General features: G+C 39.4%; 1 protein-coding gene across 4 annotated transcripts in view; it reads left to right on the top strand.

The window, feature by feature from the left end:
• gli1 (GLI family zinc finger 1) overlaps window positions 1–15,726 on the top strand; it is an 82,938-nt gene that overhangs the window by 8,335 nt on the left and 58,877 nt on the right. Inside the window, exon 2 of one of the 4 annotated variants that reach the window (XM_060919389.1) lies at window positions 2,237–2,306. The exons of 2 other annotated variants lie outside the window; for them this stretch is intronic. In XM_060919389.1, the coding sequence (XP_060775372.1) occupies window positions 2,289–2,306 (18 nt within the window). In that variant the 5' untranslated portion in view covers window positions 2,237–2,288. Of the gene's footprint in view, window positions 1–2,236; window positions 2,342–15,726 lie in introns of those variants that run through there. One more of the 4 variants, XM_060919390.1, reaches the window with a different exon arrangement.

Raw genomic sequence — 15,726 nt, 5'->3', positions numbered from 1 at the left:
AAGGGTTTTCTAATCATCCATTAGCCTTCTGAGGCAATGAGCAAACACATTGTACCATTAGAACACTGGAGTGAGAGTTGCTGGAAATGGGCCTCTATACACCTATGGAGATATTGCACCAAAAAACAGACATTTGCAGCTAGAATAGTCATTTACCACATTAGCAATGTATAGAGTGGATTTCTGATTAGTTTAAAGTGATCTTCATTGAAAAGAACAGTGCTTTTCTTTCAAAAATAAGGAAATTTCAACATGACCCCAAACTTTTGAACGGTAGTGTACATATATGCTAGTATTTCCCTTTTTCGAACATGCTAGCAGTGACTACTTTTGCAGTGTAATTTAATTGAAATGCTCCTATGGCATCCTTTCTTGTAACGTTTGAGCTGTTCATTTGCATGAATGGTGAAACATGTTTAACTGTTAGCTGGGTGCGAGGCTGTATCACAGGGACAATCCACTACACTGCCGTTTGCTGAAGATGTACTCCAGTAGATCAATGTATTAAGAAAGGTGATCAGATATCAGTATAATTCTAATGCTACATCCACACGACAACGGCAACGAGATTTTTTTTTAAAATATCGCATCCACATGGGCAACGGATCAGTAAAATATCAGGTACATATGGCAATGCAACACTTGCTGAAAACGATGCAATACACATGCCACACCTCTACTTGCGCTGTAAGACGGTCCCATCGGAGACACCAAAACAATAGAAGAAGTAGACGCATGCGCATAAACCCCTTTTTCTGTAGCATTAGCCACATAAAGTTTTGATTATTAATCAGTAGCGTAAAACGAAAGACGCGGAAAGAGGAATGAATGGGGGTAGATGGAAGCCGGTACGCCAACATTCTGATATCCTCCAGAATTCTTTAATGGTCCGGAATAAATTGAATGCTACACGTTGATGGATTACTTTGTTCTTCTACACCCTTTTTGAGGAATGTATTGTCGGACTTAAACCAACATCTGAAGAGGTGAAATCGCTCCTTTTTTTCCCCTATTTTTGCTGGCGGGATTGTTTTTGTTTTTGGAAAGCACACGGGTGGTGCACGGTTTGGTACTGCTTCTGCAGTGTTTGGACTAAAGACTCTGCCCTAAGGGCTATTCTCTCTCTCTCTCTCTCTCTCTCTCTCTCTCTCTCTCTCTCTCTCTCTCACGTTCTCACTTTGCACCATTACACAATAAATATTCACAGTGAAAATATTTTGTAAGCGCGTTTCATGAACCAAGTTATAGGATTTGACAACTCACATCGAGTTCGTTACACTTCTACCCGGCGTGAAGCGCTGACAGTCATGTAGTTGTGACGTCATCGTAAACAAATCCGTTCTACTCATCCAGACGACTTCGCAACGGCGCCGTTGCCAGATTTTTCCACTCTGGAACCCGTTCTCAAAAGATTTCGTTGTGGGGCACCCAAAACGCCGGTGCCGTGTGGACACCAGGCCGAAACGATAAACAATTTTATCAGATTCACCTGAATCCGTTGCCGTGTGGACAGGGCCTAAATGAAGCTCAGATGCAGCAGAGATGCTTGCTGTAGCGTTCAGTGTACATTTGCAGTGCTTCACTGATTTCACAATAATTTAAAATAGAATTCATAAAATTCCATGCAAAGCAATGTTATTTTGTTAATGAGAATGCAGAGGAAACTTTCATTCAACGTTTTCAGCTATAGTTTTGCAAAAAAAAAAAACAAAATCACTGGTCAAAATATGGCAACCTTTGTCTGGTTTAGGAAAAAAAAAAGTCAGTGAGTTATTTAGGAGCCAAAAGCGTCAGCTCTTATTCATGAGCTGAGCCAAATGATCTGACTCACTGAAGAGAGCAGGAATTCCCATCTCTAGTCAAAGGTCAAAAGCAAGAGAAAAATTCCAGAAGTAAGAAACACACAGTGACTGGGGGGGAAAAGAGAAAAGCAAATTACATTTTAAATCTTTTTATTTCAATGTGCAACATCTATTTTCAGAATTTGATGCTTACAATGTTGCTTGGAGAGATTTTTAATCATTCTTCTGGTAATTTTTTTACCATGAAGTCAGTATATCTTTTAGCGTGACCACACAGGCTGATGTGTCTCCAGGATTATCTTTTGTAGTTTATGGTGATATCACTTATGAGTGCATACCGTTCAGTGTGTAGGATGTAACTTTGTGAATTCAAAGTCCTCTTTGTTATTGTTAGTAATTCAAATCTTCCTCGTTATACTCTCATCATGCCTCAGACTTACACAGGAAATGAACAGACACCTCACACTTTCCCGATTGCAAGGCTGAATGCAGAGTTCTGCAGTGGTTAGTATATTATAGATATGATGCAGGGATGTCAGGTCAGTATATATTCTCTACTACACTCTTTTTAAAAAAAATGAATTTCAGAGGTTCTTTGAATAGTTTTTAGGTCTTTCTAAAGAGTTTAGACCTTTTCTGAAAGGGAAACCCTGTGGTGTTTGAGTGGTGTATGAGAGGGAATGTCTTTCTTTCTTTCTTTCTTTCTTTCTTTCTTTCTTTCTTTCTTTCTTTCTTTCTTTCTTTCTTTCTTTCTTTCTTTCTTTCTTTCTTCCATCTAGTGTGTACTATTTTTTTACAACCCTGATTCCAAAAAAATTGGGACACTGTGTAAAACAAATAAAAACAAACTACAATGATCTGCAGATCCTTTTCAACCTGTATTCAATTTAATACAATACAAATACAAGATATTTAAATTTATTATTATTTTTTTTTTTGTAAATATACGCTCATTCTGAATTTGATGTCTGTAACATGTTCCAAAAAAGTTAGTACAGGGGTAAGAAAAGACTGGGAAGGTTGTTGAATGCTCAAAAAAACAACAAACAAAAAAAACCCACCCGCGTGTTTGGAATATTCTGCAGGTCAACAGGTTGATTGGTAATTGGAAAGGCTCCGTTGGTCACCAGCAAGGATGGGTGGAGGTTAACCACTTTTACCCCTTTTCCACCAAATCAGTTCCAGGGCTGGTTCGGGGCCAGTGCTGGTGCTGGTTCACAACTCGTTCAACTTGCGAACCAGCTGAGAACCAGTTTGCTTTTCCATAGCTCGGGGTGCTAAGGGGAGCCACATCATTACATCACTGTATACGTCAGTTACGTCGCTGCGTTTGCATAAACCTTGGCGTGAACATCGAAGCAACAACAACACAGAGAAGAAGAAGAAGCAGCAACAACAACAACAATAATGGATGACTGCTGCTTTACTGCATCCATGATATCTCGTCGCTTATTTAAAAATGGCGCCCTCTCGCGGTCTTGCTATTGTTGTTGGTCTTAACAACTCTGCCCCCCCCCCCCCCCCCCACTGACGTAAGTAGTTCTTTCCTCTAGCCCAGCAAAGAGCTGGTGCTACCCTGGAACCGTTTTTTCTGGCCCAGAGCCAGTTCTTTGTCAGTGGAAACAGAAAACCCGGTTCCAAACTAAGCACTGGCCCCGAACCAGCCCTGGAACTGATTTGGTGGTAAAGGGATATTTGTGAAAAAAAAAGTGGGCAAATAGTCCAGTACTTTAAGAACAATGTTTCTCAACTTACAAATACAAGGAATTTAGGGATTTTAGAATAGAATAGAATGCCTTTATTGTCACTATACACATGTACAATGAGATTTTACCATTAACAATACATAATTTCATCAGAAGATTCAGAGACTCCAGAGAAATCTCTGCATGTAAGGGGCAAGGCTGAAAACCAACACTGAACACCCATGACCATTGATCCCTCAGGCGGCACTGGATGAAAAACCAACATGATTGTACAAACCCCATTTCTAGATAAGTTGGGATACTTTCCAAAATGCAATAAAAACAAAAATCTGTAATTTGTTAATTCATGCGACCCTTTATTTAACTGACAAAAGTACAAAGAAAATATTTTCAATAGTTCTACCGACCTACTAATTAAGTATTTTGTAAACATAAACAAAGTGAGAATTTGATGCTGATCAAAACAAAGTTGGGACAGAGGCATTATTACCATTGTATTGCATCACCTTTCCTTTTAATAACACTTTTTAATCATATGAGACCTGAGGATACTAATTGTTGCAGTTTTGCAATGGGAATTTTTGTCCATTCTTGCTTGATGAAAGACTTCAGCTTCTCAACAGTCCATGGTTGCCGTTGTCTGATTCTCCTCTTCATGGTGCGCCAGACATTCTCAATAGGAGACAGATCTGGACTGGCAGCAGGCCAGTCAAGCACATGCACTCTGTGTCTACGAAGCCATGCAGAATGAGACCTGGCACAGAGAATTTGACATCCGTTTTTTCCCTAAACAAGCTGAAATGTGGACTCATCTGACTACAGCACACATTCACACTGTTTTTAGTCCATCTGAGATGAGTTCAGGCCCAGAGAAATCGGCATTGCTTCTGCATAGAATTGATGAATGGCTTCCTCCTTGCATAATACAGTTTCAGGTTGCATGTCTGGATGCAGCGGCAGGCTGTGTTAAGTGACAACGGTTTTATGAAGTACTCCTGAGCTCATGTGGCTATATTTGTTACATTAGCATGGCGGTTTCTCAGGCAGTGCCACCTGAGGGCTCGAAGGTCACACACAGTGGTTTCCAACCATGCCCTTTATGCACTTCGATGTCTTTGAATTCCCTGACTCTTTTCACAATATTATGTACTGTAGATTTTGAAAGACCTAAATTATCTGGAATCTTGCACTGAGAAATGCTCTTTTTGAATTAAAAAGCCACTTCACAAGCGCATGGCTCATGGCTTTTAGCCAGAGAAGACCAGTGGTTTGAACAAGGATTAAAAGAAGCCATCTTTGTCAACCTGGAATGACCATCAATGAACAGAGGAGGTGGTCTGAGACACCACTTATCAGCCACCTACAATGCAGTCCTTGGCACACTTCCCAGAAAACTGAATATACATCCACATCAAGACTCAGCTGACTTCAGTGACTTACATGATGGCAGAGAGAGCCAATGACCCACAGAACACCCTGACGACCCTCTAGGCTGCTAACACTGTTCACACCCAGCCTCCAGTGACCCTAACAACCTACAGGATGACTGAGAGGGTCAATGACCCATGTGACCTCAGTGACTCTCCTTAGGTTTGCTTTTGGTCCACTAGAGGATAAATACCTGGAACTCCCCACTAGTCAGACAGAACTGAAGAAGCCTTTCAGATGAGAGGTGAAACGTCATCAGGGATTTCAAGCAAGTCCAGTTGCCTTCTTTAGCACCTACAGTTTACGATGACCTGGATGACTGAGAACCTTCACAGACATATTCTTTTTGAATTGACTAACAATTCTCTCATGAATTTTGGCACAAACCCTAGGAGGTAAGCCATGACCTATCCTTGCTTGCAAAGACTAAACCTTTGGTGCATGCTCATTCTATATCCAAACATGATACCCTCACCTGTTATCAATTAACCTGCTTATTATGGAATCTCCCAAAATGGTTTTACTTGAATATTCTATAATCTTTTCAGTCTTATTTTGCCTCTGTCCAAACTTTTTTGACTGTGTTGCAGGCCTCAAATTCTCACTTCGTATTTACAAAATACAATTAAGGTGGTCAGTAAAACAATTGAAAAGCTTCTCTTTGTACTTTTATCAATTAAATAAAGGTTCATGTGAATTAACAAATCACAGATTTTTGTTTTTATTGCATTTTGGAAAATATCCAAACTTTTCTGGAAATTGAGTTTGTATAAAGGATATTACTACATGAGCTCAGGAACATTTCTGAAAACCATTGTCAGGAAGCACAGTTTGTTGCTGCATCTACCTTGAAAAGCAAAAGTCAAATATCAACAACATCCAGAAACACCACCAAATTCTCTGGGCCCAAGCTCATCTGAGATGGACTGGTGCAAAGTGGAAAAGTGTGCTTTGTAGTAAAAGAGTGCAGGTGCTAAAGTGGCCTATCTGTCTCCCACTGAAAATGTGTGGCACATTATGAGGCACAAAATATGACAGCAGAGCCCCCAGACTGTTGAGCAACTGAAGTCCTATAGCAAGGAAGAATGTTAAAGAATTTCACTTTTAAAACTTCAACAATTAGTGTCCTCAGTTTCCAGAAGCTTACTGAGTGTTGTTAAAAGAAAAGATTATGTCACACGGTGGTAAACATGCCCCGTCCCAGTGTGTTGCAGTGTTGAGTGTATATTTACAAAAAACAATAAAGTTTATCAGTTTGAGCATTAAATATCTTGTCTTGATATTGTTTTCAATTGAATATACGTCAAAAAGAATTTGCAAATCATTGCACGCTGTTTTTATTTACATTTTACACAATGTCCCAAGTTTTTTGGAATTTGGGTTGTACATTTTAAGGCTTTTGCATGCCAGTACAAAAAAAGAAAGAATTAATTGTACACGTTTTTGCGGTTGTTTTAATGCTCGAAATTCAGAGAAAGAAAACACAATTATCAAACCCATGCGATTTGGATCAAAGCAAAAAGAATGAGGCTCCAGCTTGTCCGCGACCTTACACAGGATAAACGATTACGGATAATGGTTGGATGGATGGAAAAAATGGTGAATTTCATTAGCTCATTTAAATGCATAATTTCTACAGGCCAAAGTAAGATACAGCTGATTAAAAGATCTACCATTAAGATTGTCAAGCCATTTAATAATATCGTGCCATGTCTGGGTTTTTTTTCTCATTATGATCACTGGTAAGCTACTGTTTTAATAATTAAAAAGCTTCTTACACTATGACAAAACACAACAGTCCTGTCAACAGCCAGCTTTAACTGACGATCAGTTAATGATGACTTATTTTAATAATATTAAGTCAGTTTTTGGTGCACTGGGTGTCACATTGTCGCATGCGCTGCATTAGGATTTAATCATTTTTCATCGATCAATTGGGCAGCCTGTTTACAATGACCTGAGAGTGTAACAAGGTAGGTAAGTAGGTTTGAGGACCTAGTAGGTCTGTGTGTGTGTGTGTGTGTGTGTGTCGAGCAGCAGATCCAGAGACAAACATCAAACAAAATAACACATGCCAGAAGTTACTGATACACACAAGGGTGCTCTCTCTCTCTCTCTCTCTCTCTCTCTCTCTCTCTCTCTCTCTCTCCATGTGTTTTTGTGTGCTTAATACAGTGTGTGTGTGGTGATGACTCACTGATGTCCACCTCTTTGAGAAAAGAGGGGGAGCGGTGTTTATTATTCGCCCTGGTTGCCATGGAGACTGCAGATTCTTTCGCTGTCATCAGTATAATTATACACCTCTGATGTTTCTATTCTCCTCATTTGGATTTTCAGTATTTGACAAATTAGATACAACAGAGAAACCACTCAATTAGCTGATCTCTTTGAAACAGTGCAAGGATTTAGAGTTTATCAGCAGGTTAGTTTGGAGGCGAACAAGAAGGGATATTGTGCTTTTGTGCTGAACTATTGTAATGAACAAAAAAGCATGGGTGAGACTTTGTGTCTTCATGAATTTACTTAGAACTGAGACGAAATAGAGATTAACTCAAAAGATGTATATGTTATAAGTTAGCCAACTGGCGCTCTGACTTTTTGGATAGCAGCACACACACGTCCGCACGCACAAATATTCACAGAGCGCTTTCAATAACAAACCCAGTTACAGCTCAGCAAAATAATATTATTCACCACGTCTGAGAAAGGGATTTGTTTCATATCCCACTCTTCAGAGGGGAAGGATATCGAGCAAGACAAGAAGGAGGAGTTGGGATTCGAAAAAATGAAAGAGAGAGAGAGAGAGAGAGAGAGTGCTGTAGATTAAATCCACTGTGAGTCAGGCTCTCAGATTTATGCCCATGGGCTGCTGCTGCTTCTTGGGTGGGCTGGAGCAACAGTCTGAGCAAATCACTGAAAGCAAGGGGGACAGAAAACTCTGTGAAACACATTTCAGTCCACACGTTTTCTTTCTTTCTTTCTTTCTTTCTTTCTTTCTTTCTTTCTTTCTTTCTTTCTTTCTTTCTTTCTTTCTTTCTTAATATACAAAATGTGAGCCTTCTTTTCTTATTATCTTACACTGTCAAATCTATGACATACATTTTTCACAGTTTATGCATTTCTTCTGCATTTGGTCTTCCACCTTGATGTTTTTCATAGCGCATACACAACATAATGGTGTTGATTTCGAGGTGAACTCGGTGCAGAGGAATGCCTAGATAATGACTTTACTCTGTCTTTGTGTGTGTGTGTGTGTGTGTGTGTGTGTGTGACCATATTTTATACCTTAGTCTTGGAAAAATTAATGTTAATGCATTCTTATATGCATTGATATGTACATTTCTTTTTAAACATATAAAAGTTGCATTTTGCTGCCAACTTGTTTTATTGGTCTTTTGAGTCCAGTCCAGCTGTTTTACCCCACCATTTAAAGTTTTGTAAATGTCGAGATAAGAAGTTATATTTATTATATATGATGGCATTTAGCAGGAGTGAAGGAGTAGAATCTGTTCTTCGCTCGGGGAATGCTAGCGCTCCAGTAATGCTCATTTTCCAGCCTGAGCTTCAGATCTGATAAGGCTCGCTCTGCTATGAGTGCTTTCGTGCCAGGCCATTCTGTTTGTTTTATGTGAGAGCAGAGAAAAAAAATCATAGCCCGCATCTTTCCTTCTGCTCGATTCAGTCTGTAAATAAGGTGCAGGATATGCTGTCCTAGTGATATCCTGACTATAGGAGCAACTGAGAGCAGATTCAAAGTTAGAAACCGATACAAACATATTCAACACCCCTTCCTATGCTATTCTATTCGATAAGTCTTTTTATTTTTATGATCTAAATGGGCGGCACAGTGGTGTAGTGGTTAGCACTGTCGTCTCACAGCAAGAAGATTCTGAGTTCGAACCCAGCGGCTGGTGGGGGCCTTTCTGTGTGGAGTTTGCATGTTCTCCCCGTGTCTGCGTGGGTTTCCTCCGGGTGCAAGTCCAAAGACATGCGGTTAGGTTAATATGGGATGGCCTTGGGCTGAGGTGTCCTTGAGCGAGGCACCTAACTCCCAACTGCTCCCCGGGTGCTGTTAGCATGGCTGCCCACTGCTCTGGGTATGTGTGTGTGCTCATTGCTCACGTGTGTGTGCACTGCTTCAGATGGGTTAAATGCAGAGAGGAAATTTCACAAGTGTGTGATGAATAAAGTTGTGCTTTCTTCCCAGGGCTTTGAACCGGTTCAAGGAACGAAAACGAAAACCGGGAACTTTTTCTATTTCACATGGAACAGAAACGAAACCAGAAACTTTATTATTTTTTATGTTCCGGAACAGAAACGCTTATTAAAAATAATGGTAACCGGTTAATACCGGTTTTTATTTCGTTCCTCAAAGTTTCTGTAGCCTACAAATAGTCATTCTTCTCCTGCGCAAGTTTCTATGACCCGCTGGGGTTCACTTCCTGTGTGACGTTCGCTGATTGAATGGAGAGAGCGGGAAGGTGGACTGCTAGTGAGTAAGTGCATTAGAGTGTCTGAGCAAAGAAGAGCCTGAACGATGCAGCCTCCCTATTGGCTGTTTATTGGCTGTTTGTAAAAATGTATCAGTTGTTGCCCCTCCCACGGGAATCATCGCGGGCTCGAGAGACGAGACCTGACGAGTTAGTTCGTTGGTAGCAGAACAAAATGTCTGGACACAAATTGGGTTTTCAGAAAAGGAAAGAAAATAAACGGAGGGTCGAAAATACAAAAAAGGAGGCAGAAAAAGCAAAACGAGTTTTAAGGTAGGACAAATGGTTACTTTTCTGAGGCAGCCCGCCGTGGCTGCAGGCTTTCAGTTGTCATTGAATGGTTAGTTTTCTGAGGCAGCCCGCCGTGGCTGCCTGCAGGCTTATTTATTATAGCCCATTTAGTTAAAATAGTTGATATAAAATGTTTATAGTTATAGTTATGTGATGGTTGTCCTGATTTAGACTGTTTTTTTTTTTGTTTGTTTTTTTGGGGGGGGGGTTGCACGATGTTGCACCCGGGTCCAGATTAGGGCAGAACCGGCCCTGGCTACATTTCAGCTGTAGTTTGTTATGAATGTATGTACTTGCATAGATGTGTACTTCCAATATGGCGCCTAACAAAATCTCGCGGCGCAGTGACGTCATGCGGTAGCCCTCTATAGGGCCTGACTAGTCTTTGGTAACACACTAAACGAATTATCTTTCATTTTTGGCACTTTTTCTGTTTGTGTAGATGGGAAGACATACTGAGAATCCAAATCGCCAACATTTGAAATAATAATTGTTTTGAATTATTTCTTGTCTTATTTAATGAAGGTTGTAATAGAATTAGCCTACATTTGGCTTAAGCTGGATGAGACAGAGACATAATTTTATAGCCATTTGTTAAACAGCTGACAGGGAACGTAATTAACCGTTCCGGGAACGAAATTTTTTCTTCTAACCGGTTCGGGAACGTCTATTTAATGGTGGAACCCAAAACCGGAAACGTTAAAATTCCGTTTCTGTTCGGAACGAACCAATAGGAAAAAAATTCCGGTTCAAAGCCCTGATTCTTTCTTAAAGATAATAAATCTCATTGTATAAAGAACATTCATTTTCATTCTGGGGAAATTTGCAGTGGAAATTTCTTAACTACTGTATGTTAAAATTTCAAGTGCAAGTACAAGTGTGTGATGTAAAAATATTAGTAATGGAAGTTAATGGAAGTATCTGGTTGTGTTATAAGTAAGGAATGGACGGCATGACAAAAAATGGCACACTGTGAAAATGTTTTGACGGTGCACAATGTCTATGATAATATCAAGATTTGCTAACAAATTGCCAGCAGAACAGGAGAGTTAAAATAAAACAAATTCAGATTATAAAATGCTGTAAAAGATGGAAATATTTTTTTAAATAAATGTCTGTGCAATATTTGAACATTTTTAACAATTCAATGCATAATATTAACATCTAATCAGCTGCCGCAATTAGACTTTATAATTGTTATTAAAATATACTGATGATACTCTGCTCACCATCTCAGGAAACATATGGAAAATTTATCATAATATCTTTTATGTCATAATATTACTAAGCTCTGATTATTAGATAAATTAGTCTGAGCAAATTCAATATGTGTTTTGACTTATTGGAAATTCTCTGTATACATATAGAGGTTTTAAAAATAAATTAAGCACAACAGAGATAATCTCCGTCCTAATATACCCCTTGTTTTGTCTCTTTCCCATGACGTGTCCTCTATATCGTCTCTGCTCTAAGCCCCATGCTTGCGAATATGTGAGGCTTTCATGATAATAGTCATGACTGTAAGCCATTAAAGCTATTATTTACTGGAATTTGTAAGTGTGTGTGTGTGTGTGTGTGTGTGTGTGTGTGTGTCCCTTGTTATTCTATAATAATTGTGTTCTTTAATTACACACAGTTTGTCCCTTGTGTCTGTCGAATATTCAGTCTGAGTTACAGGGTTTTCAAGTTCAGATGCCGTGAAAAAGGCCCACAGAGATCCGCACTTCCACTTATTCTGATCCTAGGGACCTTTAGGGTTTTTTCTCCAAGATCTTGGCAAAAAATAGGAACAAAATTATGATTAATAGGCAACAGCTAATCATTGTAAATCTTCCCTTATATGATCCAAATGCTTTAATGGTAATAAGACCAAAATAGTACATATTTTACTTTGCAGTAAAATACAATGGGCCATTGTAGGTTAAAGAAAATACGGAGCTGAGGGACGGGGTAATATTCCAAGAAGAAACTCAAAAATTCTGAGATGAAAGAAGGAAATTTATGAGAAAAAACTCAGATATTGTCTGAGATTATAAAATCATAAATTTGTGGCAAAAAACTCAGAAATTTCCAGATTAAAGAGTCACAAATTTATGAGAGATAAAAAAAGGTTTGTTTGTTTGTTTGTTTGTTGTCAAGGAACCAGATCATTTTATAGGAAATGCAGTCTTTCCTCCTCAGTCATGCACTATAAAAGAATAAAGCGCTAAGTAATTTTCTCCCACATTTCCCAAAATGCACTGCAGCCAGGATACCAGAAAGCATGAATTTTTTTTTTCTGAACTTCTTAATCTTGGAATTTATGACTTTTTGATTTCAGAATTTCCGAGTTTTTTCTTGCAAATTTATGATTTTATAATCTCAGAGAATTTCTGAGTTTTTTTTATTTTTATTTTTTCATAAAGTTTCAACCTGAATCTCAGAAACCCAGATTTTTTTTTTCTCTGAATATTTAAAACCAACCCACCCACCCCCACACTCCATATCTTTGGCCCTAATATGCCGCTGTATTCTGCTGTACCCCTGTGTGGTGGAGAATTTATTCTGGATCCATCTGTTTCATCCCTGCTCCCAGTTGTTTTGGAACACACACACACACACACACACACACACACACACACACACACACACACACACACACACACACACACACACACACACATTTTTGATACCATCTCCTTCCGCCCTCATTCTTTAAAGCAAAGCAAACTGGTGTGGTGTTTGCCGCTGCCACAGATGTTTTCTCACCAGCAGGAGCGTCTGTGTGTCATCACATCACGAAGCTACTAGTTAAATGGGAAAGCTTCCTTTTTAGTACAAGGGTGATAAATATCTCCAGTCAGTTGACCTTCCAGTGTGGAGAAAGTAAGTGTTTAGATCCAGCTTACCTGTTTCTAAAGGGAAGACTCGACTGTGAATGAACAGAGGAATGAATGTCAAGATAAAAATAACTCATGCTCACTCAAGCTACATTAGTTCAGTTTGTTAATTTAAGTATGTGGAAACAAATTCCACGCTGGCAATCATAGATGATTGAAATGGTGGTTTTACACTGATCTAAGGTACAATTTCACAATAAGGATTATAGTTTTGGGTAGCATGAGAATAGTCCTACATCAGCACAAGATGGAGCAGTTTGCAAGGCAGTGAAATTTTATAACTCTTTGGCAAGCAAAAAGAAGCTCCAAATCACAATGATGTAGTGTACTTCAGCTTGACGTAACTTTTACAGATATAGACATGCGTTTAAGGGTACCATGGCGGGATGCAGGGACCTGTAATATACTAGGACCTCAGGATTCCTGATCCCTGATGATGTTTTCTCACCATGAATTAAGCCATGATTATACGTTTATCATATTACTATCGCTGAAGCCTGTCTCTTCTTGTTCACCGTGTGCTTTATGGATAAAAACAGGAATATCCTAGGCCTACAATCTGTAATACTTTTGGTCACAGCCTGAAGTGACTTTTCTGTAGATGTATATGATTAGTTAGGTCAGCAACATAGCCATGCTCCTCCCTGTCGATGACAAATGTTGCATGGTTGGCGCTCTGCCACAGCTGTTGTTGTTTCAGGTTCTGAGCTCTCTTCCTTGATGCAATTCTCCACACATCCCCCTTTTTCCTCTGCCCATCCTTTAGTATTCTCCCACCCACTTCTCCAACTGCCCCATTTACCCCCATTCTAACACTTTCTGTCAGCAAAGTTCACGGGAGCCAAGTCCACCTGCCATCAGGGGGTTGGAGGGGTGGGAATAGAGAAAGGGAGAGAGAGTGGGACTGTGAGAAAGGTACAAGCTCAGCGAAGGATTGTGGTTCATCTTCAGCGGCCTCACAGCACATGAATAAAAGGACAGAAGAAAAATAGCAATAGTGGATCAGTATTAGTTGTATGAGCTCACACTCTGTGTGTGCCTGGTTTTGTGTGGAGGATTGAAGGCCCACGCTGAGACTAGCCCGCTGATAAAGGACTCAAAGGAACATCACTACAGGCAAGTCCCGTCAATGTGAAATTCATCAATGTTCTATTCAGCATATGATAGATGTGTAATGAGATTCAAAGGTATAGCTCCGAGGTGCTGGCCACAGTCTGTTTGATTGATCTTTTCAAGAATACTTTAGCGGTTAAGGACCCAGATGATTAAGACATCTCAAGCTCACAAGTTATTTAGCATGTAAAATGCACTGAAAATAAAGTCAAAATGCAGCTTGCTTTGGGAAATCTGACCCGAGCAGTGAGATAGCACTGTGTGCACTGAGTATAAATCCATTGTTCTGGTAAATGTCTTTCCCAGGTGGACAGAGAGACAGGACACTGGGTCCACACCTGGTTAAATAGTGGGCTGAGGGGTTTGTGGCTCATCCCATAGTTACACATTCACATACATATACAGTACACACACAGAAAGCATTTATTCTCTCACCTTTACTCAGGTGGGGTAAACAAGCCTGTGTGGACGCTAGCTGTTTCTCCCAATTCATTATCATTTAACTTAATTCATGTTATTCAGATACATCATTCGGCCACTAGAAAATAACTATTTATTGAATTTAGTACGACTTAAGATTTACTTGTTTTAGTCATCTGTATCATTACAGGGTTTTTTTTCAGTTATTGACAATCATAACACTTAGGTAAAGAGTGTAACTGTACCTTTTCTGCTACCTCTGAACATTTTAAGGCATTAATATATGTAGAATATTATATATGGGGCGGCATGGTGGCGTAGTGGTTAGCACTGTTGCCTCACAGCAAGAAGGTCCTGGGTTCAAGCCCAGCAGCCGACAGGGGCCTTTCTGTGTGAAGTTTACATGTTCTTCCCGTGTCTGCGTGGGTTTCCTCCGGGTGCTCCGGTTTCCCCCACAATCCAAAGACATGCGGTTAGGTTAACACGGGGCAGCCGTAGCCTGAGGTTGGGCTAAAGTGCCCTTGAGCAAGGGCACCTAACTCACAACTGCTCCCCGGGTGTTGTAGCATAGCTGCCCACTGCTCTGTGTGTGTGTGTGTGTTCACTGCTTCAGATAGGTTAAATGCAGAGGTTAAATTAAACTGTGTGCTTAAGTCTGCGCTTGAGTGTACGTGTGACAAATAAAGACTTCTTTTCTTCTTCTTCTTCTTAAGTTGTTTGAAGTGTGTAATGTCCAAGAAACTAAAAAAAAGAAAAAAGAAATGAGAGAGGAACATGTTAACACTTTTACACTTATTAAAGTATCTATAAATGTGCAATTTGAAAATGCTTAGTGTCTCTAATCCCAAACAGCTAGTTGGCAAGTTAACTGTAAACTAGTTCATAGTTTTATCATCATAAGTTAACAAACCTGTTAAATTGCACCATAACACCAACGACGTTTCTATAACTAACATTATTTGACAGATACTACTTAAATGTTACTGAGGTAGCGTGGTTCACCAAACATGGTGGCCGTATCATGTAAGTACTGCCCTACAATAAAATGTAACTTGAGCACATATTATTTGCATAATTTTTGTGAGAACTTAGTTGAGCGGTTCTTGACATCATATGGATTACGACAGTGTGGTATTGAATAAGGCTATTTACTGTATTTTTATTATTTACTGTTTACTGTTTGATTTCAAACGCATTAAAAAGGCAAGAAATTGCGCTAATTAACTTTTGACGAGGCACCTGTTAATTGAAAAGCATTCCAGGTGACGACCTCATGAAGCTGGTGAAGATAACGCCAATAGTGTACAAAGCGTCATCAAGGTACACGCTGGCTACTCTGAAGAATCTAAAATATGAAACACTGTTTTTTTTAAACACTGTTTTGTTTACCACATAATTCCATGTATGTTCCATATATTATTTCATAGTTTTGATGTCTTCAGTATTGTAGAAAATAGCCAGAATACAGAAAAATGTATGAATGAGTAGGTGTGTTCAAACGTTTGACTGGTACTGTATTTCAAATCTACGTTTAAAATGTCATCTTTTCAATCTATTTCTGGTATTTGGGTCTCTTCGCGTTCAAGTAGATATGAGC

This window comes from Neoarius graeffei, chromosome 4, assembly GCF_027579695.1.
Source record: "Neoarius graeffei isolate fNeoGra1 chromosome 4, fNeoGra1.pri, whole genome shotgun sequence".
Classification (NCBI taxonomy): Eukaryota; Metazoa; Chordata; class Actinopteri; order Siluriformes; family Ariidae; genus Neoarius; species Neoarius graeffei.
The sequence above is the reverse complement of the archived record's forward strand: the minus strand, read 5'-3'. Positions and strand labels throughout refer to the sequence as shown.